We start from the raw sequence: 26,219 nt of genomic DNA on the forward strand, positions 1-26,219 counted from the left end.
CATCGCCCCTGGAAACACAACTTTTCGGACACTGCTCCCCAGGCCTGGAGACTGGCATCTGTTGTCAGAATTTCCCAATCTGATATCCAAAAGGGTCTCCCCTTGTCCAGAGGGGATGTCTGTAGCCACCAGGCTAATGACCTTCTTACTTTTATCGAAAGTACCATAGTCTGTGTTTTTATTGTCTGATGTAATCCATTCCATTTGGCAAGAATCAGACGCTGCAGAAGCCTTGAGTGGAATTGTGCATACTCCACCATGTCGAATGTTGACACCATCAAACCCATCACTTGCATTGTTGCATGAATGGATACTGTTTACTGTGTAGCAAGTTTTGAATCCTTGACTGAACCTTGGATATCTTGTTCCGAGGTAAAAATACTCTCTGCAGATCTGAATCCAGTACAGCCCCCAAGTGAGTCATCCGTTGTGACGGAACTTGAGATGATTTTGCCCAAACTATGAGCCACCCGTGCCTCTGCAGACATGTTAATGTCTGCTGGAAATGACATAGGAGCAATTCCTGGGACTGTGCCAGGATTAAAAGATTGTCGAGGTAATGAAAAATTATTATCCCCTGCTGGCGGAGATAAGATGCCATAACCACCACAATCTTGGTAAATACTCTGGGGCCTGTGGCTAACCCAAATGGTAGGGCCTGGAACTGAAAATGCTGTTGGAGGGTAGCGAACCTGAGATAACACTGATGAGACAGTGCTATAAGAACATGTAGGTAAGCATCCTGTATATCCAGGGATACCATATAATCCCCTGGCTCCATGGCCAAGACTATGGAACGGAACGTCTCCATGTAAAACCGAGGTACCCAAATGTATTTGTTTAGCATTTTGAGATTGAGAATGGGCCGAAATGACCCATTTGGCTTCTGATTTAAAAGCAGGTTTGAGTAAAAACCCTGTCCTCATTGTGCAGGGGGAACTGGAATGACTACTCCTGACTGAAGCAATGACTGAACTGCTTCTTGCAAAGCCCTGGTCTTTGTCTATACCCGAGACGGGCTGGTACAAAAAAACCTTCGAGGAGGATGCTTCTTGAACCTAGTGAAACTGCTTCCTGCACCCAGGCATCTGTTGTAGACTGCTGCCAGATCTGTGCAAACTAAAGAAGTCGGCCTCCTACCCTGTGGGGTCACCCAGGTGGAGGCCCGCACCATCAGGTTGATGGCTTGTCTTTTGATTTGGTAGGCGGCCCTCTGTTAGCCCAAAGCTATTTTGAGTTACCAGACTTGTTGTATTGGGGCTGCTTGTGATCTCTTTTCCCCCTAGCTTTTCCTTGAGACCAAAAGGGCCGAAAAGCCGGAAATTTAGGTTTGAAGTTGTATGTGGAAGGAGACTTGACCTTTATGGAGTCTGCTTCTGACTCCAGAATATCTGTCAACTCTTTACCAAAAAGAATATTTCCAGAAAAAAGCAAATATTCCAAAACCTTCTTAGGTTCTGAATCAGCTATCCACGTACGTAACCAGACTGCTCTGCGAGCAGCGATTGTTGAAGCTGATGCCCTGGAGGCAATAGTACCCATATCTAAAGCTGCTTCTTCCAAGAATATTGCAGCCTGTTTTATATGAGTTATATGGGATTTTTGCTCTCTAGAAGCTACAGAAAAATCCCCCTCTAATGTGTCAGCCCAGGCAGCCACTGCCTTTGCCATCCAAGCTGAAGATATGGCTGGCCTTATGACTGACCCAGACAGGGAAAATATGGTTTTTAGAAACCCATCCATTCTCCTATCTGTGACATCATTTAATGATGTTGAAGGCAAAGATAATATAGATTTTTGCACTAATCCAATCACATGCTACTATAGGAGCCACCTCCCTTTTTAAACAATCCCCAGCTGGAAGAGGATAATTGGAATCCCATTTTTTAGGAATTCTAAATTTCTTAATGGGTGTAGCCCAAGCCTCTTCCATGATTTCCGTCAGCTGATCTGACCTTGGAAACTCGGTTTAAACTGTTTTGGGATGTTTAAACACAGGTGCCTTGGTTTTTAACACAGGCTCTGCTGAATCCTCTAAGAATAGAATGCCTTACATTGCTTTCATTAACTCAGCTATATCCTCTGAGCTGAGACCTTCTTCTTCCTCTTCGTATGCCGAAGTAGAATTAATTGAGCTTTCATCCTCCAATGAATCCTCCTCTGCCTCATGTGTAGCCTGTAAATGGTGAAGATTTACTTACCATCGGTTTATCAGCTTGTTCCTTTTGAGAAGCTGCTGGTGGAAGTGCTATACCTTAGGTAGGGAGCTGCATGTAAGGGTTAATAGTGTAACCTATTCCTGGTACAGAAGCTGTAGGAATTATCCGTTCAGCTATACTGGATAAGGTCTGTGCAAACATAGCCCAAGGTGGATCTATCTGTACCTGACGTTGTACCTGGATCTGCCTTGTATTTTGCTGAAAACTAAAACAATTTGCACACAAACCATCCTGAACCAGATCCTGAGAAGATAATAGAGTTTTGCAAGACAAACATGATATGAGTGTTGGTGTTGCTGTGAGTGTACCTTCCTCACCCTTGCCACTCTTAGACATGATAAATAATCAGCACTTTCACAGTGTACTACACAATTTGTTACTGTAATCATTTTAAACTTTCTAAAGTGACATACAATCTGACCCTACCCATGCACCAGCATTGAGGATCAGAAAAACAAACTGACAGACATATAGTAAAGTCAGCTATCACACTAGCAGTCAGTCACATGTTATACATTAGTATAATTAGCAATATGAGCACATCATTAACTACAAACACATTTTTAAGTACAGTATGTAAGAGAACATATTACTGATCATGTTTAAATGGATCTGACGTATTCAGACACAATGCGAATTAAACAACAGTAAATGTATAAAGACTCATATGCAATAGGCACTTATCTAACTATTCATACTCAAAAGGTAGATAGAGATTTAGTGCTGTATAACCCGTACTCATTAGAGTGGGCTACAGGGAGTATCAGCTCGCTTCCAGGATCGATCAATACGTTAGCGAAGGCTAAGTGGATCCAAATGCTACTAGTGTACACTGCCGCTCCATGAACCTATAGTGAACACAGACACTTCAGTGAACACAGATGCACCGGTCACACAGCCGCCTATGCTGCGACCGGGTCCCCTCGTGCACAGCAACCGGGAAGGAAGCGAGGAAACAGTTCTAGGCGGGAGACTCGGGGGAAACTGGTCATGAACCAGGGGGATGGGCGACCAGGAGAGCGTCTGACTCCCCCTGCTGACATCAACCCTAGGGATCGCGGCCTCATGCTATTCCTGGAGCCTATGATCATTAAGGCCTAGCACTGGTGCACCCGCGGTGGCAGCCGCCTCAGCTACTGTTTGGTAGTCTCCTCCCAAAACAGTGCACTGTGTCTGTATTCCATCTAGCTAAGCGGAACCGATGCCTGACCTTCTTCCCGTGCTCCGGCCACAGCCTGTTAACGTCTGCTGGACATGCTAGACACAGACGCCCACCGAAACAGCACTGTACTTGTGGGTAAGCATAGTCGTGACCCGGCGGAGAGTTGTTGGAGCAACTCTTTCTAACATACGTATAAGACACTGGTTAGAAAGATCACTCAAAAAACTGTTATCTTCAGTCACCGTGTTCCCCCTTCACTTTGGCCATCTCCTATATCCATGGCTGCGGCGATCAGAGCTTCTTCGCATGCGCAGAAACTCATTCATGCCGGAGCCGCGCAGTGAAGAGAGTCTGCTGGCTGCTGCCCTCAAGGCAAATGACCATGGGCAGCGAGCGCACCAAGGGGCCAGGTATCCAGGGCCTGGCAAACAGTGTACTAGCATGGGGCGCCCTGGAGCAATATATCCCTTGATCACCAGCAGCCTGTAGGAACTGGAATCGCAACTGGAAGCATATGTAGGTTATGGCCGGCGGTGGCTCTGATCACCCGTGAGTGTGTCTAACTTTGCAATGCGTCCTCTCCCTGCACACTGTATAAGACGAGTATGTGCTATGATAGGAGGTCAGGGTTTGGTTTCCTAGTAGAGCTGCAGGGAAGTTATTCCTGATTCCTCCATGCAGCCCTCTTCCAGGCTAGGGCAGGTCACACAGCTCCTCTACAAACAATGCGCAGCACAGCCAGAGAGAGTGTGTGTGTGGGGGTGGAGGAGTGGGGTGTTAAAAGTGCAGTTTAAAGAGCTGTTAAGATTCAGTTAGCAGAGATGGGCATTTAGTAGCAGCCAGCAGCAGCATGAGGGATCATTTTGCTCCTCACGGCCACACTACAGCCTGTCTCCTCTATCTCTTGCAGTGACTCTTCGGCTCTCCTTCATCTCTAGCAGTGATTCTCTGGTCTCTCCTATCTCTTGCAGTTTTGCTGTGTGCAGGGGCAGATAGAATGCCACTCTGTCCCCGTTTCACCCGGCGGCAGTGGCTTACACTGTACCCACCACTCCCACTCGGTGGCTGTGGCTTGCACTGTGGCCTCCTCTCCCATGGCTGCATATGGGGAATCAAGGGACACACATCATGAGAAGGTGAAATAGTCAGTATCTGTGTAAGTGTGTTTGTGTGTGAGCATCTGTCTGTGTCAACGTCAGTGTGTCAGCATGTTTCTATGTGTCAGTGTCCTCCCCCCCACCACACCAGGACACACAAACACCTTCTCAAACGTTCTCTCTCTATTAAATGCTTGTAATTCTAGGGGATATCATTATTATTATTATTATTATTATTATTATTATTATTATTAATAATGTAGTTGGATCCCAACAATCAGGATGCTGATGCTCAGAAGACCAGCATCGGTATCCTGACGTTACTCAGTATCCCTATGGTCACAATTGCAAATGTAAGTATGAAGGGGAGGGTTAGGGTTAGACTGCAGGAGGGAAGGTTAGGGTTAGGCACTAGTGAGAGGGTTATAGTTACTCGGTGGGAGGAGAGGGTTAGGGTTAAGCTTGGGGAGGGAGTATTAGAGTTAGGCACTATGAAGGGGTATTAAGGTTAGGCTACGGCTGTGGAGGGTTAGGGTTAGGCTGCGGGAAGGGAGGGTTGTGTTTAGGCACTAAGGTGGAGGGTTAGGCTGCAGGTGGGGAGGGTTAGGTGGTAGGGGAAGAGGGTTATTATACTTACTGCTCCCCTGTCGGGATTCTCAGCATCAGGATGCCACTGATAGTCTTCTGACCGCCGTCATCCCGAATGACGGCCTCCCGTATCTATTTTGAGGTCAGTATCACGCAGACTGAGGGAGTAAAAGATTTGTAGGGGGTGGAGGCTGGTCCACATTGTCAAAAGCAGCAGAGAGTTCAAAGAGAATAAGCATACAGTAGTGGCCCTTGGATTTGGCAGCAAGAAGGTGATTGCAAATGTTACGTAAAGGCAGTTAGGCGGTTGTAGAAAATATGCTCAAGGAGTTTAAAGTCAAAAGGTAGATGAGAGATAGGTTGGTAGTTGGATAGAGTGTTAGGATCGAGGGAAGGATTTTTAAGAATAGGGGAGACAAGGGCATGCTTGAGGGCAGAGGGGACAGTGCACATGCCACAATGTGGGTATGGCTCACTGCCATTTCTATGATGGGTACAGTGTATACAGTGCAAACAGTCCTATGGGTCCATGGTCCTACATCACACACATTGCACCCAGGTTCAAATACGTACCTCTCCGGAGTCCCGAGTCAACAATGCAGCTGCGGGGGAAAAGTCACTGGGAAAATGGCTGATGAACCTGTGGAGTAATGTTTAAACATCGGTACATGACGGGTGCAGCATTTCCGGAGATCTGTGCATGCACTGTAGACTCTGGCATAACATCAGAGTTTACGGTGCCATAGATAGGACGGGTTCCACACACAGTCTGCACACGGCTCTCCTCCTCTGTTAATCCACCCCTAGTATAGTTCACAGTACAGGCAGCATGAATACATTCGTTATGTGGAAATTAAATGACCCTTTCATGCCTAGAAATTAGAGTGGGTAATCAAAAGGAATACCACCTAAGTGGTTAACTGGCGCTGGATGAGGGGGTTCACCACAGCTGCTAAACAACAAAGGGTTGGTCAGACCCAACCGGTAAATACACAAAAAAGCAAGGTAGCGCTAATGGTCATAAATGTGGAAATTAAATGACCCTTTCATGCCTAGAAATTAGAGTGGGTAATCAAGTCTTCTGAACGTGTTTGGAGTTAGAATACCGTCACTTGTAGGGTTCAATGGCTAGAATAACAATAGCAGCATTTTGAATTATATGTCTGGCACGGTGGTGGACTCCTCCTAAAAGAATTGGATTGTGGTCAGATTGATCGACAATTGTCATGTCAAAATGCAATATGTCAACAAGGAGGACATGTTGACATGAAGAACTGGCGACAAACCATCCCTGGTGATCTAGTAATGTCTTAACGTCTCCTGTTGGTGGTTGCAGCTCCAGCAGTCACTTAAGGAGCAGTTTCGGTGGCGTTGTCCCTGCCGCGGTGTATCTGTGAGTATTCTACCCCCTATTCCTAATCCTAACCTCTATCCTTAAACAACCCCATCCCGCTACACAGCCTAACCTTTCCGAGAGTGCTTAACCCTAACTGTCGACATCCTCAGAACATTGCATTTAACATGGTGATATTTCATGTGTCGGCATTGTGAACATGTCAACATGTTGAGGATGTGGACATGGTACTTGACAATGGCCCAGATGCATCATCGCTTGGAAAGTGATAAAATGGAGAGTGAAAAAGTACCAGCCAATCAGCTCCTAACTTCCATGTTACAGGATGTGTTTGAAAAATGGCAGTTAGGAGCTGATTGGCTGGTACTTTTTCACTCTCCATTTTATCACTTTCCAAGCGATGATGCATCTAGCCAAATATGTTGAACTTTGTAAATATCAACATGGTTACTGTCAACACTCTGACTAGATATCCTAGGCGGGATAACTCTTCAAATAAACACTAATATTTTGGGCATATCATCTGCCATCTTGCTAGATATTATGCAGGGCTTTTGGTCTTTTTTACACCACACCTTTCAATCTCTCACGAATCCTCTTGTCCCCTCCTAGCCACCCCCCCCCCACTCAACTCCCATCTCCCCCTATTCCTCCTCCTGTTTCTCCCATCTCCCCCTATTCTACTCCTATTTGCTCCCATTCTTCCATAAACTGCTATTTATTATTGTCCTGACCAGAGGCAAGTATGCAGTAGACTGGATATATTTTGCAGTTACTGACACATTTTAGGCTGACAGTACCAACACAAACATCCAAGTGCGCCCCTAGGCACGGGCCTTAATGGGAAGCAGGTAGCTTCCCGATTGATGGGATCCTGGTGGTCAATATAACAATGCTGGGATACTGAAGGAGGATGCAATGCCGATGTCTACATACCGACATAGTTCGGGGTGCCAGCATCACATTTACGACAGCCAGCACCAGCATCCCGACCGTCCTCACAGTGGGACGCGAAGAAGGGGGGGGGGGGGGGGGGGGGTGTTCGGTTTAGGCAGGAAAGTTAGGATTAGGGACCGGGGAGACAGGGTTAGGTTGAGGCACTTAGAAGGGGAGGTTAGGGTCAGGCATCAAGCGGGAAGGGTTAGGCTTAGGCAGCGGGAAAGGGAGGGTTAGGGTTAGCCACAAAGCGGGAAGGGTTAGGGTTAGTCACCCACAAGGGAGGGTTAGGGTAGGGGAAAGGTTAGGGTTAGGAGGATTCATGGGAGTCTATCTGGATTCTAATGCCCGGGATGCCGCTGTCGGTATACTGACAGCCGGCATCCCGTCCACCGGCAAAACATACTCACTTGTCTAATGGGAAATGCCACTGACTCCCCCCCCTGACACACCAACCGAGTTTTGTCTCATAGCAGTCTCAAAGTATTGGGACCATGTCACCAGAGCTCTCTTACAGGCACAGCTATCCTGCATACATATACAGAAATGGATAGCTACTTGGATCGTTATATGAACATTTGGGTCAAATACCATCTGCATTCTTCACTACGAGGAGAATTCCAGCCATCATTAACCTGTACTTGGCTCTCCTACATATTCTTCCTAGGCAAGAGTGCAAATCCCTCTGTAAGGCAACCTGCCTGTGCTACTCACCCGGGAGTACAGGAGCCCACACATCACTTTTATGTGTTTTAAAATGCACCCTCCTCTGCACAGATTGTGCCCTAGAGCACCTTCATTATCTGTAATGCCAGTAAGTGAGAATAGTGCCCCGATGGGACCTTTTTGCCTCGTAGAAAAGTAGAGATGTGTTACATGCCGGGCAGATCGAGCCTGGTGTGGGTGAGCTGCCAGCGGCTGTTCCTCACTCCATTTGCAGCGTCTAAGCCAGCAATGACCATAGAGGGTTAGGGGAGTCCTTGTAGTACGGGTGTGGTGCAGAGAGCCAGGTCGCTGGTCCTCTCGTGCCCTATAAAGACTCTTTTTCTGCGCTAGGGAAACACAAGGGGAGAGCAGATTCTTCCTAACTCTCAGACTTGGAAGATTTTACACGGCTGCTCATTCGGCCAATAGGAGCACAGAACGCAACCCTCTCAGCATCCAATCACAGCACAGCCGGCGTCGTATATAAGAAACTTCGTCGTTTTGTTTAGCTTAGTGACTTGTCGTTAGGACGTTGCTGTATTTTGCGCTAACATGGCAGAAACTGCACCAGCCGTCGCCGCTGTCCCGCCATCAGAGGGCGCAGCCAAAAAGAAGAGACAGCCGAAGAAAGCCGCAGGAGGAGCCAAGAAGAGCGGCAAGTCTTCAGGTCCCAGCGTCTCCGAGCTGATCCTAAGGGCCGTGGCCGCCTCTAAGGAGCGCAGTGGAGTTTCTCTTGCCGCCCTGAAGAAGGCTCTGGCTGCCGGAGGCTACGATGTGGAGAAGAACAACAGTCGCATCAAAGTGGGGGTGAAAGGATTGGTGACCAAAGGAACTCTCACCCAGGTCAAAGGCACCGGCGCTTCCGGCTCCTTCAAGCTCAATAAGAAGCAGCTGGAGAGCAAGAAGGCCGCCCTGAAGCCCAAGAAACCAGCGGCAAAGAAAGTGGCCAAGTCCCCGAAGAAGCCCAAGAGAGCTCCGAGTGCAGCCAAGAGCCCCAAGAAGGTGAAAAAACCCACAAAAGCGGCTGCTGCCAAAAGCCCAAAGAAGCCTAAAGCCGTGAAGCCTAAGAAGGCGGCGAAGCCCAAAGCAGCCAAGAGTCCGGCCAAGAAGGCAGCGAAGCCCAAAGCCGCCAAAAGCCCGGCCAAGAAGGTAGCTAAGCCCAAGAAAGCTGCGGCCAAGAAGTGATGGAAGAGCCGCCGTAGCAGCCTCGCTTCCTTGTTATCCCCCCAAAGGCTCTTTTCAGAGCCACCCACCCTGTCTCGGCAGAGCTGTAGGCGCACGGCGTGACCAGTTGGGGGCACCCTGTGTACAGATATTGAGTCACTACATTAAGTTACAGTTCAGCAGTGTCTCCGTGGGATTTTTGGTTGCTTATTAATAGGTAACGCAGGGTTATTTATTAGCGCTACTGTAGCAAGACTGATCGGGAAATAATACCTGGATGTCCTGCTTCCTACCTCAGGCCGCTCACAATAGCGGCATGCTTCCTTCCTGTGTACTCGAGCATTCACCATTCCCTGTGGTGAACAGTCTGCAGGGTAGCTGCTGAAAAGCAAGTATCATTTTAATGTTTGTTTTGCACTTTCTGAGAACACTAGCTACACAATAACAGGGAGATTGCTATACCAGAAAGAGAACCTCCAGTAGAGACAAATAGATCTGTGCAGTTTCTATCCCCTGTATCAGAGTCGTTAGCAAGTAAGCTTCCCTACTTATTAATTGTTCAAGAGGTCGTTGTAACTGGCCAGCAACAGGATTATATATAGACTACACTTGGAGAAACATTCACAGCTGTGCCTTTATACACTATGCTTGAATTTTAGGACATGTATTCTGTCAGCATGTCATCGTCATAATACAAGTTACGTTTTAACTCTAAACATCTTTTCAAGAGTACCCCGCTACAGCACCTCCTGCGCAGGATATGTACAGTATATTACACCTACATCATTCACCATTTTTCATAAAACAATATCGAATCGATTCCACCTAGACAAACGGAGGCATCATCCAAATGGACATTTATGCTGCTGCCTTTTTCCATTCCAGCATGAGCATGACTAGAATTCTAGATCTATATGGTCTATGCATTGTAAATAGCAACTTCTGGTGTCTAATATTTGAATATCCAGCGAGACGTTGTAGATGGGAAAGAAGTGTATTTCTATCGTTAAAATTGTGGATCTGACTTTGACAATACGCTTCCCTTGAAAAGCAGCATGTTCATAAAGCTCATTTCAGGAGTACTGTAGGTGGCCCTTAAAAGGGCCTTTTGTTATAGTGCGTTTCGGGAAAGGAGATCATCCGAAGAGAGGAGCCAGATCTTAACCTCCAAAACCATACAGAGTGCGGCCCTGGCGCTTGAGAGCATAGACCACATCCATAGCTGTGACAGTCTTCCTCTTGGCGTGCTCGGTATAAGTGACGGCGTCCCGGATCACATTCTCTAGAAAGACCTTCAGCACCCCACGGGTCTCCTCGTAGATGAGGCCAGAAATGCGCTTCACGCCACCTCTGCGAGCGAGACGGCGAATTGCAGGTTTCGTGATGCCCTGAATGTTGTCCCGCAGCACCTTCCTGTGGCGCTTAGCGCCTCCTTTCCCGAGTCCCTTACCACCTTTGCCTCTTCCTGACATCTTCAAACAGCTTGCGAGTTGCAGACAGTAAGAATGAACTGATCGCCTCACAGCTGCCCTTTATGAAGAGGAAGAGCGGACCTGATGGGGGACTTAGAACTCGGAGCGGAGGAGACCTGGGTAGTCCGCCTTTTCTGACTTAGCACACCGCAACACAGTGGCAGCTTTCTATTCGTCATCTCTATTCATTTCCGTGAACACATATCTTATATAAATGCTAAAAAAAATAATTGGATCCATTTGATCCCACATTTCTAGAGTAAAATTAGTATGGGCAAAATAGTTAAAGAAGGTTTTACACCTATAGTCAATTAACGAAAAGTAGTGACATTTAATTCTCCCTGAAATGATAAATAATATATTTTCCAAATACATATATAGTGTTTATCGCTATTACGTCGGACCCACAAAAGCGCCTTGGGCTAGGAGGGCGATTCATCGGACTGGCCCAATGAGAGCCGAGCTAAATTCGGCGGGTCAAAACAAGTTAACCGGAGTGGACAATTCAAATCCTGGTAGGGGAACACTCCCCCAATGGCATGCTGCTTCTGATGTGTCCCTCGCTAAAAGTATTCCTGGCACCCAGGCTCGGTTCGCTTCGATCTCTAATTAGCGAGCGCCAGCGTATCAGCTATGTTCTCTCGCCGTCTCATAATATTGTATATTAGGTGTAAATAATAATAGTATGTCAATTGGGTCAGCTGAACCGTACCTTAGCGCTCAGCCACATTGCGACCCGGATCACTACTACTCCTCAAATAAACATTGAAGCTGTTTTTATAGCAACGAGCATAACTGGTACGTGTGCGCCTAAACGGGAACCCTGCTGTGTGATGTCATAATGGACTAGGTACAAGCAGGGGCACCGCAGTTTGCATCCCGTTGTTACTTTTGCAACGATATCATAGTAACACAGGTCATCTTGAAGACTGACTTTTAACCACCTGTTTATCAAGAATAAGTTGCTTAATAAGTCATCCTGCCTGAGATAGTAGCGATATTCAGCCTCGTCGATATTAACAATGTAACAATCCAGTTTGTATCACTTGAGCCAGACAGAAAATGTTCTAGTCACACAGCAACTACACGGGCAGTGTTTCTGCTGCTCTCTGGCTTTTTAGAAGCCCTGGCATCTGTAGCTTTAACGAGTTCTGTAGAAACTTGATCTACATCTGGAACGTGTTTTACAGTACATGAGAGCGGAGAGAATGCCGCTTTGCACGCAGTAATCATCAACAGGGGGGTCTGTACTAGCTCGCACACCAGAGGGGAGTTCCCCAGCATCCGACTAACAAGATGCACATGTATAAGGAATGAAGAAACTACAACACAGCCTAGATTACTGTGATTCAGTCAAATACAGGGAGACAGGACACAGTGCAAACAATAACAGTTACAGCCCGATTAGCGAGGAGGTGGGCGGCTCTTAAAAGAGCCTTTGTGTTCGTGTGGGAGAGGAAGGGGAGATTACTTGGCGCTGGTGTATTTGGTGACGGCCTTGGTGCCCTCGGACACGGCGTGCTTGGCCAACTCTCCCGGCAGCAGCAGGCGTACGGCGGTCTGGATCTCCCGGGAGGTGATGGTGGAGCGCTTGTTGTAGTGAGCCAGGCGGGAAGCTTCCCCCGCAATGCGCTCAAAGATGTCATTGACAAAGGAGTTCATGATGCCCATAGCCTTGGAGGAGATGCCGGTGTCAGGGTGCACCTGCTTCAGCACCTTGTACACGTAGATGGCGTAACTCTCCTTCCGGCTCTTCCTACGCTTCTTTCCATCTTTCTTCTGGGTCTTGGTCACGGCTTTTTTAGAGCCCTTCTTGGGCGCCGGAGCGGACTTGGCTGGATCAGGCATTACAGATACACAAGTCTTTCCACGAAACAAAGCAGAGAAAGTCTATCTCTTACACTGCCTGGAGCTGCTTTATTTATAGTCAGCTTATGCAAACGAGGCTTCGCCACTGTTGCCAAACACTATTGGGTAGAAGAATTGTGTGACGTTGTTGGCATCGAAACACCACCCTCCATTTGCTGATTGGTCTGTGCTCGAACTTGAACGGCATTGATTCCTTGGTGCGCAGACCAATCACAGAGCAAGCAGCGGATCCTTTCTGAGTGAATATAAGGGAGGAGGGCGGGTTTAAAAGCATATTTCGGAAGCTAGTGATGGGAAATCTAGTTCAGTTCGGTGATTAGTTCATTATGATCTAGTTCACTGAAAAGATTAGTTCAGAAGATTAGTTCATCTAGTTCATTTAGTTCATCATTTCACTCACTGACTCAGACTGAAAGGAGTGATTAGATTTAGAACTAGTCTAGACTATTACACATAGAGTAGGCATTTCTAATACTAGCTCATTATAGGAGTTATAATCTTTTTCAAATGATCAGATGTGTGTAATATGTCAGATTTTTTATTTTTAAGAAAAGCAATAAGTTATATAGCAACCTTATAGTGACATATGTATCTCTGCAATATTGATCCCATTGTTGGTACTCCTTTTTACTTCATAATATGCATGTGAAAGACCCAAATCCAGAGTAATGTCATAAGTCACTTTTATTTTTTTCTGCTTTTAAAATACAGTAATTAAAAGAAAAGAAAAAGTCCCTTTGCCCCAATGTAACAGACCTTAGAGAGATAAAGTGGAGATGTTGTAAAGCAACCCATCAGCTTCTGTCATTTATGTTCAACAGTATATAAAGTGACAGAAGCTGATTGGTTGCTAGGGACAACTGCTCAACTTTATGTCACTTGAAGGTTCATAGTACATATCCCCCTGTGTCTTGTGTGGAGTAATCATACCCTACAGAAGGCATGTCCAAACTGCGGCCCTCCAGCTGTTGTGAAACTACATATCCCAGCATGCCCTGACACAGTTTTTCCGTCAGAGAATGCTAAAGCTGTGTCAGGGCATGCTGAGATGTGTAGTTTCTCAACAGCTGGAGGGCCGCAGTTTGGACATGCCTGCCCTACAGGATAGCATGCAGCACTCAGCACTGTGTCTTTAGCTGATTGGGAGTGTAGCTTGTCACCTAATATACTGGAGGAATGAATCATGGCTATATGCAGTTCAGCATCAGCTCCATACAATGCATATGCCTGTGCACAGCAGTGCCACACATGGTAGCTGAGAAGTACTGCACTGACTCGTATGGCTGTATGAGTCATTGAGTCAGTGAACTGATCAGTGAACTGTAATGAATCACTGAACTACTGAACTACTTGCTGAACTACTGAACTACTTGCAAGGAGAGTGACTCGTGAGTCGTCAGGACAATGCAGTTCAATCAGCTTCATAGAGTCCACCACTGACTCCATGAGCACAGCAGTGACCCCTGTGGCAGCTGAGGTAAACTGACTCATGAGAATTCAGTATTCACTCTCACACACACACACACTGATTGGTTGCTATGGGCAACATCACTTCTATAGAACTACCTAAGTATATGTACCATCATATTTTTAATTATTTCAAGACTGAAGGTTCATCAGACAGACATACATATCCCCCTATGTCTTGTGTAGAGTAATCAGACCCTACAGCAGGCATGTCCAAACTGCAGCCCTCCAGCTGTTGAGAAACTACATATCCCAGCATGCCCTGACACAGCTTTAGCATTCTCTGACATCTGACAGCAAAACTGTGTCAGGGCATGCTGGGATATGTAGTTTCACAACAGCTGGAGGGCCGCAGTTTGGACATGCCTGCCCTACAGGATAGCATGCAGCACTCAGAATTTGTCTTTGGTTGATTGGTAGTGACAGTGTACCTTGTGACCACCTAATATGCTAGGTGAATTAATCATGGCTATATGCAGTTCAGTATCAGCTCCATACAATGCATATGCCTGAGCACAGCAGTGCCACACATGGTAGCTGAGAAGTACTGCACTGACTCGTATGGCTGTATGAGTCATTGAGTCAGTGAACTGATCAGTGAACTGTAATGAATCACTGAACTACTGAACTACTTGCTGAACTACTGAACTACTTGCAAGGAGAATGACTCACGAGTCGTCAGGACAATGCAGTTCACTCAGCTCCACAGAGTGAGTCCACTCCATGTCTGAGCACAGCAGTGACCCCTGTGGCAGCAGAGATGTACTGACTCATGAGTACTGCTGAGTGAGAGCTGAATAAAAACAGTGCTGCAGCAGCACCTACACAACACCCAGCAGAAGATTTAGCACAGCAATATGCACAGGAACCAGTAGTACCAGAAGTAGCAGCAAGTGTTTGGACATCTGGACTAATAGGACAGTGATTGTATCACAGAAAGGTGAGCAGCATGACCACACATGCTCACTCACAGACACACATAGGGGTAAATTTACTAAGGTGGGAGATTTTTAGAACTGGTGATGTTGCCCATGGCAACCAATCAAATTCTACTTACCATTTATCTAGCTGCTTCTAGCAGATAATAAATATAATCGGATTGGTTGCTATGGGCAACATCACCAATTCTAAAAAATCTCCCACCTTAGTAAATTTACCCCATACACTTTGGCTAGGCAGTGCAGATGCTATTTTTTATTAGATCTGATTCCTGGGCTGTGTTGTACTTTTAACTTTCATTTCACAGCATCAGATTCAGGAAGTGAAAATCCAGTGAATGAGACAGTGAGAAGCCTAATGCTGGCTCTATTCTGTCTGTGTCTGACTCCTCCTTCCTGATGAACTAATCTTTGCCAAAGCTGTGAACTGAACGAACTAGTTCACTTTGAAGATTAGTTCATTTTGAACTAATCATTCATGAACTACCCATCACTATCGGAAGCGTTTCAGTCGGTTGGTACTTTGCATTTGTGTCTGTGAACCTAGCAACATGTCCGGAAGAGGGAAACAAGGCGGCAAGACCCGGGCAAAGGCCAAGACTCGCTCATCCAGGGCCGGTCTCCAGTTCCCAGTCGGTCGCGTTCACCGTCTGCTGAGGAAGGGAAATTATGCGGAGCGTGTGGGAGCCGGTGCCCCGGTATATCTGGCTGCAGTGCTCGAGTATCTGACCGCTGAGATTCTGGAGCTCGCCGGAAACGCCGCCCGCGACAACAAGAAGACCCGCATCATCCCCCGCCACCTGCAGCTGGCTGTGCGCAATGACGAAGAGCTCAACAAGCTGCTCGGTGGGGTGACCATCGCCCAGGGAGGCGTTCTGCCCAACATCCAGGCCGTGCTGCTGCCCAAGAAGACCGAGAGCCACAAACCGGCCAAGAGCAAGTAATGTGAGGCTTGCAGCTTCCACCACAGACCCGATGTACCTGACACACAACAAAGGCTCTTTTCAGAGCCACCCACCTCTTCCCTAGAGAGCTGTATATAGTGCCATTGTTTGTATTGTAGCGATAGCTGGCTGGCTAGTCGCGCCTTTATTTCCACAGTGACAGGGGGCAGGAATCCTCTGTATTTATACACACGTGCACTTTAGCTTCCATACAACTGCTAATGTGCAAACGCTCCCTTACACTTTAGGTGCTCTGTTCTGTTGTGGCGACGTCTAATGATAGTCCAAAGGTTCCCTTTGCCATCACTGCATGCTGTAAACGAGGCCCCTTTGGCTTATATGAATGGAAAGCAGAGTACTGCTCGTATATAGCCGAGCTTGTCCATACGTAAACTCTGCTGTGTGTGCAATTGCTTTACCCTATCACACGGTACAATGAGAAAACAATACCGTGTAATCTGTGCGCTCCTCACTGCAGATGTTTTTTTATTTTGTTCAGCATAACAATTTTATAAGTGAATGTTATTAGGAACTCTATAACTAGGTTTTAATCAGTTATTGAAACACGTAATAATGATAGTTAGCATTCCTTTGGATTCAGCTCGTTTAGAAAGATTTGAGTGGCTCTGAAAAGAGCCTTTGTGTTGTTGCGTGTATAGGAGTGGCGAGTATCTATGCCCTCTCCCCTCGGATCCTGCGGGCCAGCTGGATGTCTTTGGGCATGATGGTCACCCTCTTAGCGTGGATGGCGCACAGGTTGGTGTCCTCGAACAGCCCCACCAGATAAGCCTCGCTGGCCTCTTGCAGGGCCATGACGGCAGAGCTCTGGAAGCGCAGGTCGGTCTTGAAGTCCTGGGCGATCTCCCGCACCAGGCGCTGGAAGGGCAGCTTGCGGATCAGCAGCTCAGTGGATTTTTGGTAGCGACGGATCTCTCGCAGGGCAACGGTCCCGGGACGGTAGCGGTGAGGCTTTTTCACGCCGCCGGTAGCTGGGGCGCTCTTCCGGGCAGCTTTGGTTGCCAGCTGCTTGCGAGGAGCTTTGCCTCCAGTAGACTTGCGGGCGGTCTGCTTGGTCCTGGCCATAGCTCATCACCTGACTCACACGAAGAAGCTAAAACCTAGAAGACTGAATAGCTGGCTGCCGGGAACAACTCTATTTATGCACAGTGCTGCTCTGTGATTTGATGAGATAAATACGCCCTTCATCCTGGTTGGCTTAGGTGAAAGCCCGCCAAGAACTTCTCTTCCTCCTATTTTTCATATGAAGACTCCAACGGCCCGCGAGATATTTACACGGTTTCAGCCCCGGCCCCATCTCTAATATACCACACGGCAGTGAAAGAGAAAACGTCATCGTCACACACAGTGCTGAGTAGCTGCAATGGCCGAGCTAATAGTGTGTACAGAACATAAGCCTTACAATCTATGCGCACTAATTCCAGGGAGGATCATAATATGGCATGGCAGTTAAACAAACAAGAACTCAACAACAACAGCAAAAATAACACAGCTTAGATCAAAACAGCTGCGTGTAATATAATCCTTTGATTATAAAAACATAAACAAAAGGGAGAAAGAAGAAGGCTCTTGTGTGGGCGCACTCATTAATGGTAGTTAAATAACTAGAATGAATAACACTAGGTTGATTAGTCAGCAGATAAAACAAAATTTATTTGGAAATATTAAGAATATAATTGGGGCAATTATATTCTTAATATTTCCAAATAAATTTTGTTTATGCATATGTCACTGGCTCTGGGCGCACACCCAAACTGGACATTATATTAAAGATTTTACTTGAAAATTGTCCAAATTTGGTTTTTCTGTAATCAAAAACCATTTTCAGACCGGTGCCGGGTCGCCCCCTTTGTATGAATGTTAATTCTAAAGCTACTCCCTATATTGTAGCTAGAACCTGAATGTAGTCAGAACTCCTGCGTGTGCTGGAAACTAATACTAATGAGAAGCAATAAACAGTGTTATGCAATTGTAACTATTCCATTGAAACATTGCTGGATACAATCTGTGCAAAAGTATCAACTTAGACCACAACCTGAGCCTCATGACTCTGGGAATCTAAATGAAGAGACTATAAGGCTACTGTATATCTGGGTTGCATAGGGGGCTCTACAGCTACTCAGTGGAAATAAAATTCAGATACAGTACACAAAGTATATAAAAGTAAACACTAATTTTTCTATTTTATTACTTTTTTATGTTTTTATTTATGCACATGTAATTATTGTGTATCCATTTCACGACTGCTAGAAAATAAAAAAAATTCACGTTAAATCTGATAAAAACATATTTATGGTGATTAATATAGGTTAAGACTCTTAAAGGGGACTATACAGATTTAAGACCAGTGTATATTCACCTGGAATGATCTGAATTAGCAATAAAAAATAATACCTATCAATAAAATTGAAATGGAATTTATTGAAAGAAAGCTTTTTAAATGTACCATACAAATTTTAATTATCACTGTTAAATACATGGCATAAAAAAAAGTATACAAAAACTTGAAACAATAAATATGTAAAATGTTCAAAACAATTTGAAAAACATCTAAAAATGAATTCAAAGGAAAATACATTTTGTATGTCACTATTTTGTGGGCTTGTATCATGTCAATATTGATAAAAATGTTAATATCATTATAATGTTTATTTATTTATTATTATTATTATTATTATTATTATTATTATTTATTAGCAGTTTCTTATATAGCGCAGCATATTCCGTTGCACTTTACAATTAGAACAACAGTTATAGAACAAAACTGGGCAAAGACAGACATAGAGGTAGGAAGGCCCTGCTCGCAAGCTTACAATCTATAGGGAAATAGGCATTGATACACAAGGATAGATGCAACCTGTTACATAATGGTTCCCCAGATTGCTAGGTTCTTAATGGGTTATATGATATGATCACCCAGCAATGTTGGAAGACAAAATGTGAGGTTATGGGGACTGTGCAGAGGGGATGTAACTGGATAGGGAAGCATTGAAGGTTATGTGTGTGGGTCAGGAATTTGGTAGGCTTGTCTGAAGAGATGAGTTTTCAGGGAACGTTTAAAGGTTTGGAGACTAGTGGAGAGTCTTATTGTGCATGGGAGGGCATTCCACAGAGTGGGTGAAGCCCGGGTAAAGTCCTGTAATTTTGAGTGGGAACAGGTAATACATCTGGATGAGAGACGCAGATCTTGTGCAGAGCGGAGGGGTCTGGTAGCGATATATTTTGAGATGAGTGAGGAGATGTATGATGGTGCAGTTTGGTTAATAGCCTTGTATGTAAGTAAAAGTATTTTATATTTGACACGGTAGAATACCGGTAACCAATGGAGGGACTGACAGAGCGGATCAGCAGACAAAGAACGTCTGGCAAGGAAGATTAGCCTCGCAGCTGCATTTAAAATGGATTGAAGTGGTGAGAGCCTATGTTTGGGAAGACCAGTAAGGAGACTATTACAATAATCAATGCGGGAGATGATGAGTGCATGGAACAGAGTTTTTGCAGTGTCTTGTGTAAGATAAGGGCGTATTTTGGATATGTTTTTAAGGTGCATGTAACATGATTTAGAGACAGATTGAATGTGTGGAACAAACGACAGTTCAGAGTCAAGGATGACACCTAGGCAGCGAGCTTGTGGGGTAGGGTGGATAGTTGCATTGTCGACAGTTATGGCAATATCAGGTTGGTAACTACCCTTAGCTGGTGGGAAAATAATTAATTCTGATTTGGAAATGTTGAGTTTGAGGTGGCGAGATGACATCCAAGATGAAATGGCAGACAGGCATCCAGTGACACGAGCCAATACAGATGGTGATAAATCTGGGGAGGATAGGTAGATTTGAGTATCATCAGCGTACAAAATGTCTGCCAATCTAAAATGTATGCCAATCTAGTGTGGTCATATGGAGTACAACGCTTCCAGCGATGTCTTCCAAGTCCAGCAGTCAGCTAATGAAGACTCCTGCGAATCCATTGGCACTTCTGACAGTGAGAATTCCTAATTATAGCCCCTAACCAAGGTCGTCTTAATAGTATTGTGATCCTGTGCCATCACTCCACATGCTTCCATGCAGTGAATGGCTGTCGGCACTCTGGTGGATAGCTGCATTCATCCACCTATCAGCATGCTAAAAGCCATTCGCTGTTTGGCTGCAGGATGCGGTTGGGTACGGGATCTCTTTGGTAAGAATACCGATGCCAGGATCCCGACCACCAGAATGCCGGCAAGGGGGCTAGCACAACGAAGCCACTTTGGGCTCGCAACGCTCGCCACGTTGCGGACTCAGTGACACCCAGGAATTGGAATAGCTGTGGTGGTGCTGCCAGCACAGATCCATATACCAAAGCCTTTTGGGCCAAGCCGGAGCTATTAGTAACACGGCACCCTTTCCTTGCTTTATCTTTCGCACCACTCTGGGTAATAGGGTGATTGGAGGAAACACATAAGCGAGACGAAAGACCCATCTCACTGACAAGGCGTCCACAAAGATTGCTCTGGGATCCTTTGTTCTTAACCCGTATGCGAGCACTTTGTTGTTCAGATGGGACGCCATGAGATCTATCTCTGGCAACCACCATTTGTCTACTAGAGTCTGGAAGACCTCCGGGTATATAGCCCATTAGCTTGCATGAATGGTGTGTCAATTGAGAAAGTCCGCTTCCCAGTTTAGGATTCACTGAACGAACCCTGCGGACAAGGCTGGATGATGAAGTTCTGCACACTTTAGTATGTGACTTACCTCCTTCATTGCTTTTTGGCTGCAAGTTCCTCCCTTATGGTTGAGGTACGCTACCGCCGTCACATTATCCGAGCGGATCTGGACTGGTTTTCCTCGAAGAATGTCCTTTGCCTGAATCAGTGCCATGTATATGGCCCAAAGTTCCAACACATTTATTGGCAGGCAACTTTCTACTTTGGCCCATCGCCCCTGGAAACACAACTTTTCGGACACTGCTCCCCAGCCCTGGAGACTGGCATCTGTTGTCAGAATTTCCCAATCTGATATCCAAAAGGGTCTCCCCTTGTCCAGAGGGGATGTCTGTAGCCACCAGGCTAATGACCTTCTTACTTTTATCGAAAGTACCATAGTCTGTGTTTTTATTGTCTGATGTAATCCATTCCATTTGGCAAGAATCAGACGCTGCAGAAGCCTTGAGTGGAATTGTGCATACTCCACCATGTTGAATGTTGACACCATCAAACCCATCACTTGCATTGTTGCATGAATGGATACTGTTTACTGTGTAGCAAGTTTTGAATCCTTGACTGAACCTTGGATATCTTGTTCCGAGGTAAAAATACTCTCTGCAGATCTGAATCCAGTACAGCCCCCAAGTGAGTCATCCGTTGTGACGGAACTTGAGATGATTTTGCCCAAACTATGAGCCACCCGTGCCTCTGCAGACATGTTAATGTCTGCTGGAAATGACATAGGAGCAATTCCTGGGACTGTGCCAGGATTAAAAGATTGTCGAGGTAATGAAAAATTATTATCCCCTGCTGGCGGAGATAAGATGCCATAACCACCACAATCTTGGTAAATACTCTGGGGCCTGTGGCTAACCCAAATGGTAGGGCCTGGAACTGAAAATGCTGTTGGAGGGTAGCGAACCTGAGATAACACTGATGAGACAGTGCTATAAGAACATGTAGGTAAGCATCCTGTATATCCAGGGATACCATATAATCCCCTGGCTCCATGGCCAAGACTATGGAACGGAACGTCTCCATGTAAAACCGAGGTACCCAAATGTATTTGTTTAGCATTTTGAGATTGAGAATGGGCCGAAATGACCCATTTGGCTTCTGATTTAAAAGCAGGTTTGAGTAAAAACCCTGTCCTCATTGTGCAGGGGGAACTGGAATGACTACTCCTGACTGAAGCAATGACTGAACTGCTTCTTGCAAAGCCCTGGTCTTTGTCTATACCGGAGACGGGCTGGTACAAAAAAACCTTCGAGGAGGATGCTTCTTGAACCTAGTGAAACTGCTTCCTGCACCCAGGCATCTGTTGTAGACTGCTGCCAGATCTGTGCAAACTAAAGAAGTCGGCCTCCTACCCTGTGGGGTCACCCAGGTGGAGGCCCGCACCATCAGGTTGATGGCTTGTCTTTTGATTTGGAAGGCGGCCCTCTGTTAGCCCAAAGCTATTTTGAGTTACCAGACTTGTTGTATTGGGGCTGCTTGTGATCTCTTTTCCCCCTAGCTTTTCCTTGAGACCAAAAGGGCCGAAAAGCCGGAAATTTAGGTTTGAAGTTGTATGTGGAAGGAGACTTGACCTTTATGGAGTCTGCTTCTGACTCCAGAATATCTGTCAACTCTTTACCAAAAAGAATATTTCCAGAAAAAAGCAAATATTCCAAAACCTTCTTAGGTTCTGAATCAGCTATCCACGTACGTAACCAGACTGCTCTGCGAGCAGCGATTGTTGAAGCTGATGCCCTGGAGGCAATAGTACCCATATCTAAAGCTGCTTCTTCCAAGAATATTGCAGCCTGTTTTATATGAGTTATATGGGATTTTTGCTCTCTAGAAGCTACAGAAAAATCCCCCTCTAATGTGTCAGCCCAGGCAGCCACTGCCTTTGCCATCCAAGCTGAAGATATGGCTGGCCTTATGACTGACCCAGACAGGGAAAATATGGTTTTTAGAAACCCATCCATTCTCCTATCTGTGACATCATTTAATGATGTTGAAGGCAAAGATAATATAGATTTTTGCACTAATCCAATCACATGCTACTTTAGGAGCCACCTCCCTTTTTAAACAATCCCCAGCTGGAAGAGGATAATTGGAATCCCATTTTTTAGGAATTCTAAATTTCTTAATGGGTGTTGCCCAAGCCTCTTCCATGATTTCCGTCAGCTGATCTGACCTTGGAAACTCGGTTTAAACTGTTTTGGGATGTTTAAACACAGGTGCCTTGGTTTTTAACACAGGCTCTGCTGAATCCTCTAAGAATAGAATGCCTTACATTGCTTTCATTAACTCAGCTATATCCTCTGAGCTGAGACCTTCTTCTTCCTCTTCGTATGCTGAAGTAGAATTAATTGAGCTTTCATCCTCCAATGAATCCTCCTCTGCCTCATGTGTAGCCTGTAAATGGTGAAGATTTACTTACCATCGGTTTATCAGCTTGTTCCTTTTGAGAAGCTGCTGGTGGAAGTGCTATACCTTAGGTAGGGAGCTGCATGTAAGGGTTAATAGTGTAACCTATTCCTGGTACAGAAGCTGTAGGAATTATCCGTTCAGCTATACTGGATAAGGTCTGTGCAAACATAGCCCAAGGTGGATCTATCTGTACCTGACGTTGTACCTGGATCTGCCTTGTATTTTGCTGAAAACTAAAACAATTTGCACACAAACCATCCTGAACCAGATCCTGAGAAGATAATAGAGTTTTGCAAGACAAACATGATATGAGTGTTGGTGTTGCTGTGAGTGTACCTTCCTCACCCTTGCCACTCTTAGACATGATAAATAATCAGCACTTTCACAGTGTACTACACAATTTGTTACTGTAATCATTTTAAACTTTCTAAAGTGACATACAATCTGACCCTACCCATGCACCAGCATTGAGGATCAGAAAAACAAACTGACAGACATATAGTAAAGTCAGCTATCACACTAGCAGTCAGTCACATGTTATACATTAGTATAATTAGCAATATGAGCACATCATTAACTACAAACACATTTTTAAGTACAGTATGTAAGAGAACATATTACTGATCATGTTTAAATGGATCTGACGTATTCAGACACAATGCAAATTAAACAACAGTAAATGTATAAAGACTCATATGCAATAGGCACTTATCTAACTATTCATACTCAAAAGGTAGATAGAGATTTAGTGCTGTATAACCCGTACTCATTAGAGTGGGCTACAGGGAGTATCAGCTCGCTTCCAGGATCGATCAATACGTTAGCGAAGGCTAAGTGGATCCAAATGCTACTAGTGTACACTGCCGCTCCATGAACCTATAGTGAACACAGACACTTCAGTGAACACAGATGCACCGGTCACACAGCCGCCTATGCTGCGACCGGGTCCCCTCGTGCACAGCAACCGGGAAGGAAGCGAGGAAACAGTTCTAGGCGGGAGACTCGGGGGAAACTGGTCATGAACCAGGGGGATGGGCGACCAGGAGAGCGTCTGACTCCCCCTGCTGACATCAACCCTAGGGATCGCGGCCTCATGCTATTCCTGGAGCCTATGATCATTAAGGCCTAGCACTGGTGCACCCGCGGTGGCAGCCGCCTCAGCTACTGTTTGGTAGTCTCCTCCCAAAACAGTGCACTGTGTCCGTATTCCATCTAGCTAAGCGGAACCGATGCCTGACCTTCTTCCCGTGCTCCGGCCACAGCCTGTTAACGTCTGCTGGACATGCTAGACACAGACGCCCACCGAAACAGCACTGTACTTGTGGGTAAGCATAGTCGTGACCCGGCGGAGAGTTGTTGGAGCAACTCTTTCTAACATACGTATAAGACACTGGTTAGAAAGATCACTCAAAAAACTGTTATCTTCAGTCACCGTGTTCCCCCTTCACTTTGGCCATCTCCTATATCCATGGCTTCGGCGATCAGAGCTTCTTCGCATGCGCAGAAACTCATTCATGCCGGAGCCGCGCAGTGAAGAGAGTCTGCTGGCTGCTGCCCTCAAGGCAAATGACCATGGGCAGCGAGCGCACCAAGGGGCCAGGTATCCAGGGCCTGGCAAACAGTGTACTAGCATGGGGCGCCCTGGAGCAATATATCCCTTGATCACCAGCAGCCTGTAGGAACTGGAATCGCAACTGGAAGCATATGTAGGTTATGGCCGGCGGTGGCTCTGATCACCCGTGAGTGTGTCTAACTTTGCAATGCGTCCTCTCCCTGCACACTGTATAAGACGAGTATGTGCTATGATAGGAGGTCAGGGTTTGGTTTCCTAGTAGAGCTGCAGGGAAGTTATTCCTGATTCCTCCATGCAGCCCTCTTCCAGGCTAGGGCAGGTCACACAGCTCCTCTACAAACAATGCGCAGCACAGCCAGAGAGAGTGTGTGTGTGGGGGTGGAGGAGTGGGGTGTTAAAAGTGCAGTTTAAAGAGCTGTTAAGATTCAGTTAGCAGAGATGGGCATTTAGTAGCAGCCAGCAGCAGCATGAGGGATCATTTTGCTCCTCACGGCCACACTACAGCCTGTCTCCTCTATCTCTTGCAGTGACTCTTCGGCTCTCCTTCATCTCTAGCAGTGATTCTCTGGTCTCTCCTATCTCTTGCAGTTTTGCTGTGTGCAGGGGCAGATAGAATGCCACTCTGTCCCCGTTTCACCCGGCGGCAGTGGCTTACACTGTACCCACCACTCCCACTCGGTGGCTGTGGCTTGCACTGTGGCCTCCTCTCCCATGGCTGCATATGGGGAATCAAGGGACACACATCATGAGAAGGTGAAATAGTCAGTATCTGTGTAAGTGTGTTTGTGTGTGAGCATCTGTCTGTGTCAACGTCAGTGTGTCAGCATGTTTCTATGTGTCAGTGTCCTCCCCCCCACCACACCAGGACACACAAACACCTTCTCAAACGTTCTCTCTCTATTAAATGCTTGTAATTCTAGGGGATATCATTATTATTATTATTATTATTATTATTATTAATAATGTAGTTGGATCCCAACAATCAGGATGCTGATGCTCAGAAGACCAGCATCGGTATCCTGACGTTACTCAGTATCCCTATGGTCACAATTGCAAATGTAAGTATGAAGGGGAGGGTTAGGGTTAGACTGCAGGAGGGAAGGTTAGGGTTAGGCACTAGTGAGAGGGTTATAGTTACTCGGTGGGAGGAGAGGGTTAGGGTTAAGCTTGGGGAGGGAGTATTAGAGTTAGGCACTATGAAGGGGTATTAAGGTTAGGCTACGGCTGTGGAGGGTTAGGGTTAGGCTGCGGGAAGGGAGGGTTGTGTTTAGGCACTAAGGTGGAGGGTTAGGCTGCAGGTGGGGAGGGTTAGGTGGTAGGGGAAGAGGGTTATTATACTTACTGCTCCCCTGTCGGGATTCTCAGCATCAGGATGCCACTGATAGTCTTCTGACCGCCGTCATCCCGAATGACGGCCTCCCGTATCTATTTTGAGGTCAGTATCACGCAGACTGAGGGAGTAAAAGATTTGTAGGGGGTGGAGGCTGGTCCACATTGTCAAAAGCAGCAGAGAGTTCAAAGAGAATAAGCATACAGTAGTGGCCCTTGGATTTGGCAGCAAGAAGGTGATTGCAAATTTTACGTAAAGGCAGTTAGGCGGTTGTA

The 26,219-nt window shown here is 46.1% G+C and overlaps 5 protein-coding genes across 5 annotated transcripts; 2 read left to right on the top strand and 3 right to left on the bottom strand.

Moving 5' to 3' along the window:
* Positions 1 to 8,567: 8,567 nt before the first annotated feature.
* Positions 8,568 to 9,313, top strand: LOC134934971 (histone H1B-like). Its single transcript, XM_063930290.1, has one exon. It carries the CDS (start codon positions 8,614 to 8,616, stop codon positions 9,244 to 9,246), a length of 633 nt encoding a protein of 210 aa, XP_063786360.1. The 5' UTR covers positions 8,568 to 8,613; the 3' UTR covers positions 9,247 to 9,313.
* A 1,072-nt stretch (positions 9,314 to 10,385) lies between these two features.
* Positions 10,386 to 10,697, bottom strand: LOC134934451 (histone H4). Its single transcript, XM_063929890.1, has one exon. The coding sequence runs from the start codon at positions 10,695 to 10,697 to the stop codon at positions 10,386 to 10,388; it is 312 nt and encodes a 103-aa protein (XP_063785960.1).
* A 1,418-nt stretch (positions 10,698 to 12,115) lies between these two features.
* On the bottom strand, positions 12,116 to 12,583 carry LOC134934972 (histone H2B 1.1-like). Its single transcript, XM_063930291.1, has one exon. It carries the CDS (start codon positions 12,543 to 12,545, stop codon positions 12,165 to 12,167), a length of 381 nt encoding a protein of 126 aa, XP_063786361.1. The 5' UTR covers positions 12,546 to 12,583; the 3' UTR covers positions 12,116 to 12,164.
* A 2,939-nt stretch (positions 12,584 to 15,522) lies between these two features.
* LOC134934452 (histone H2A type 1-like) lies at positions 15,523 to 15,915 on the top strand. The gene has a single exon (XM_063929891.1). It carries the CDS (start codon positions 15,523 to 15,525, stop codon positions 15,913 to 15,915), a length of 393 nt encoding a protein of 130 aa, XP_063785961.1.
* Positions 15,916 to 16,267: 352 nt separating this feature from the next.
* On the bottom strand, positions 16,268 to 16,998 carry LOC134934973 (histone H3). Its single transcript, XM_063930292.1, has one exon. It carries the CDS (start codon positions 16,996 to 16,998, stop codon positions 16,588 to 16,590), a length of 411 nt encoding a protein of 136 aa, XP_063786362.1. The 3' UTR covers positions 16,268 to 16,587.
* Positions 16,999 to 26,219: the final 9,221 nt, after the last annotated feature.

Source organism: Pseudophryne corroboree, chromosome 6 (genome assembly GCF_028390025.1).
Source record: "Pseudophryne corroboree isolate aPseCor3 chromosome 6, aPseCor3.hap2, whole genome shotgun sequence".
NCBI lineage: Eukaryota > Metazoa > Chordata > Amphibia > Anura > Myobatrachidae > Pseudophryne > Pseudophryne corroboree.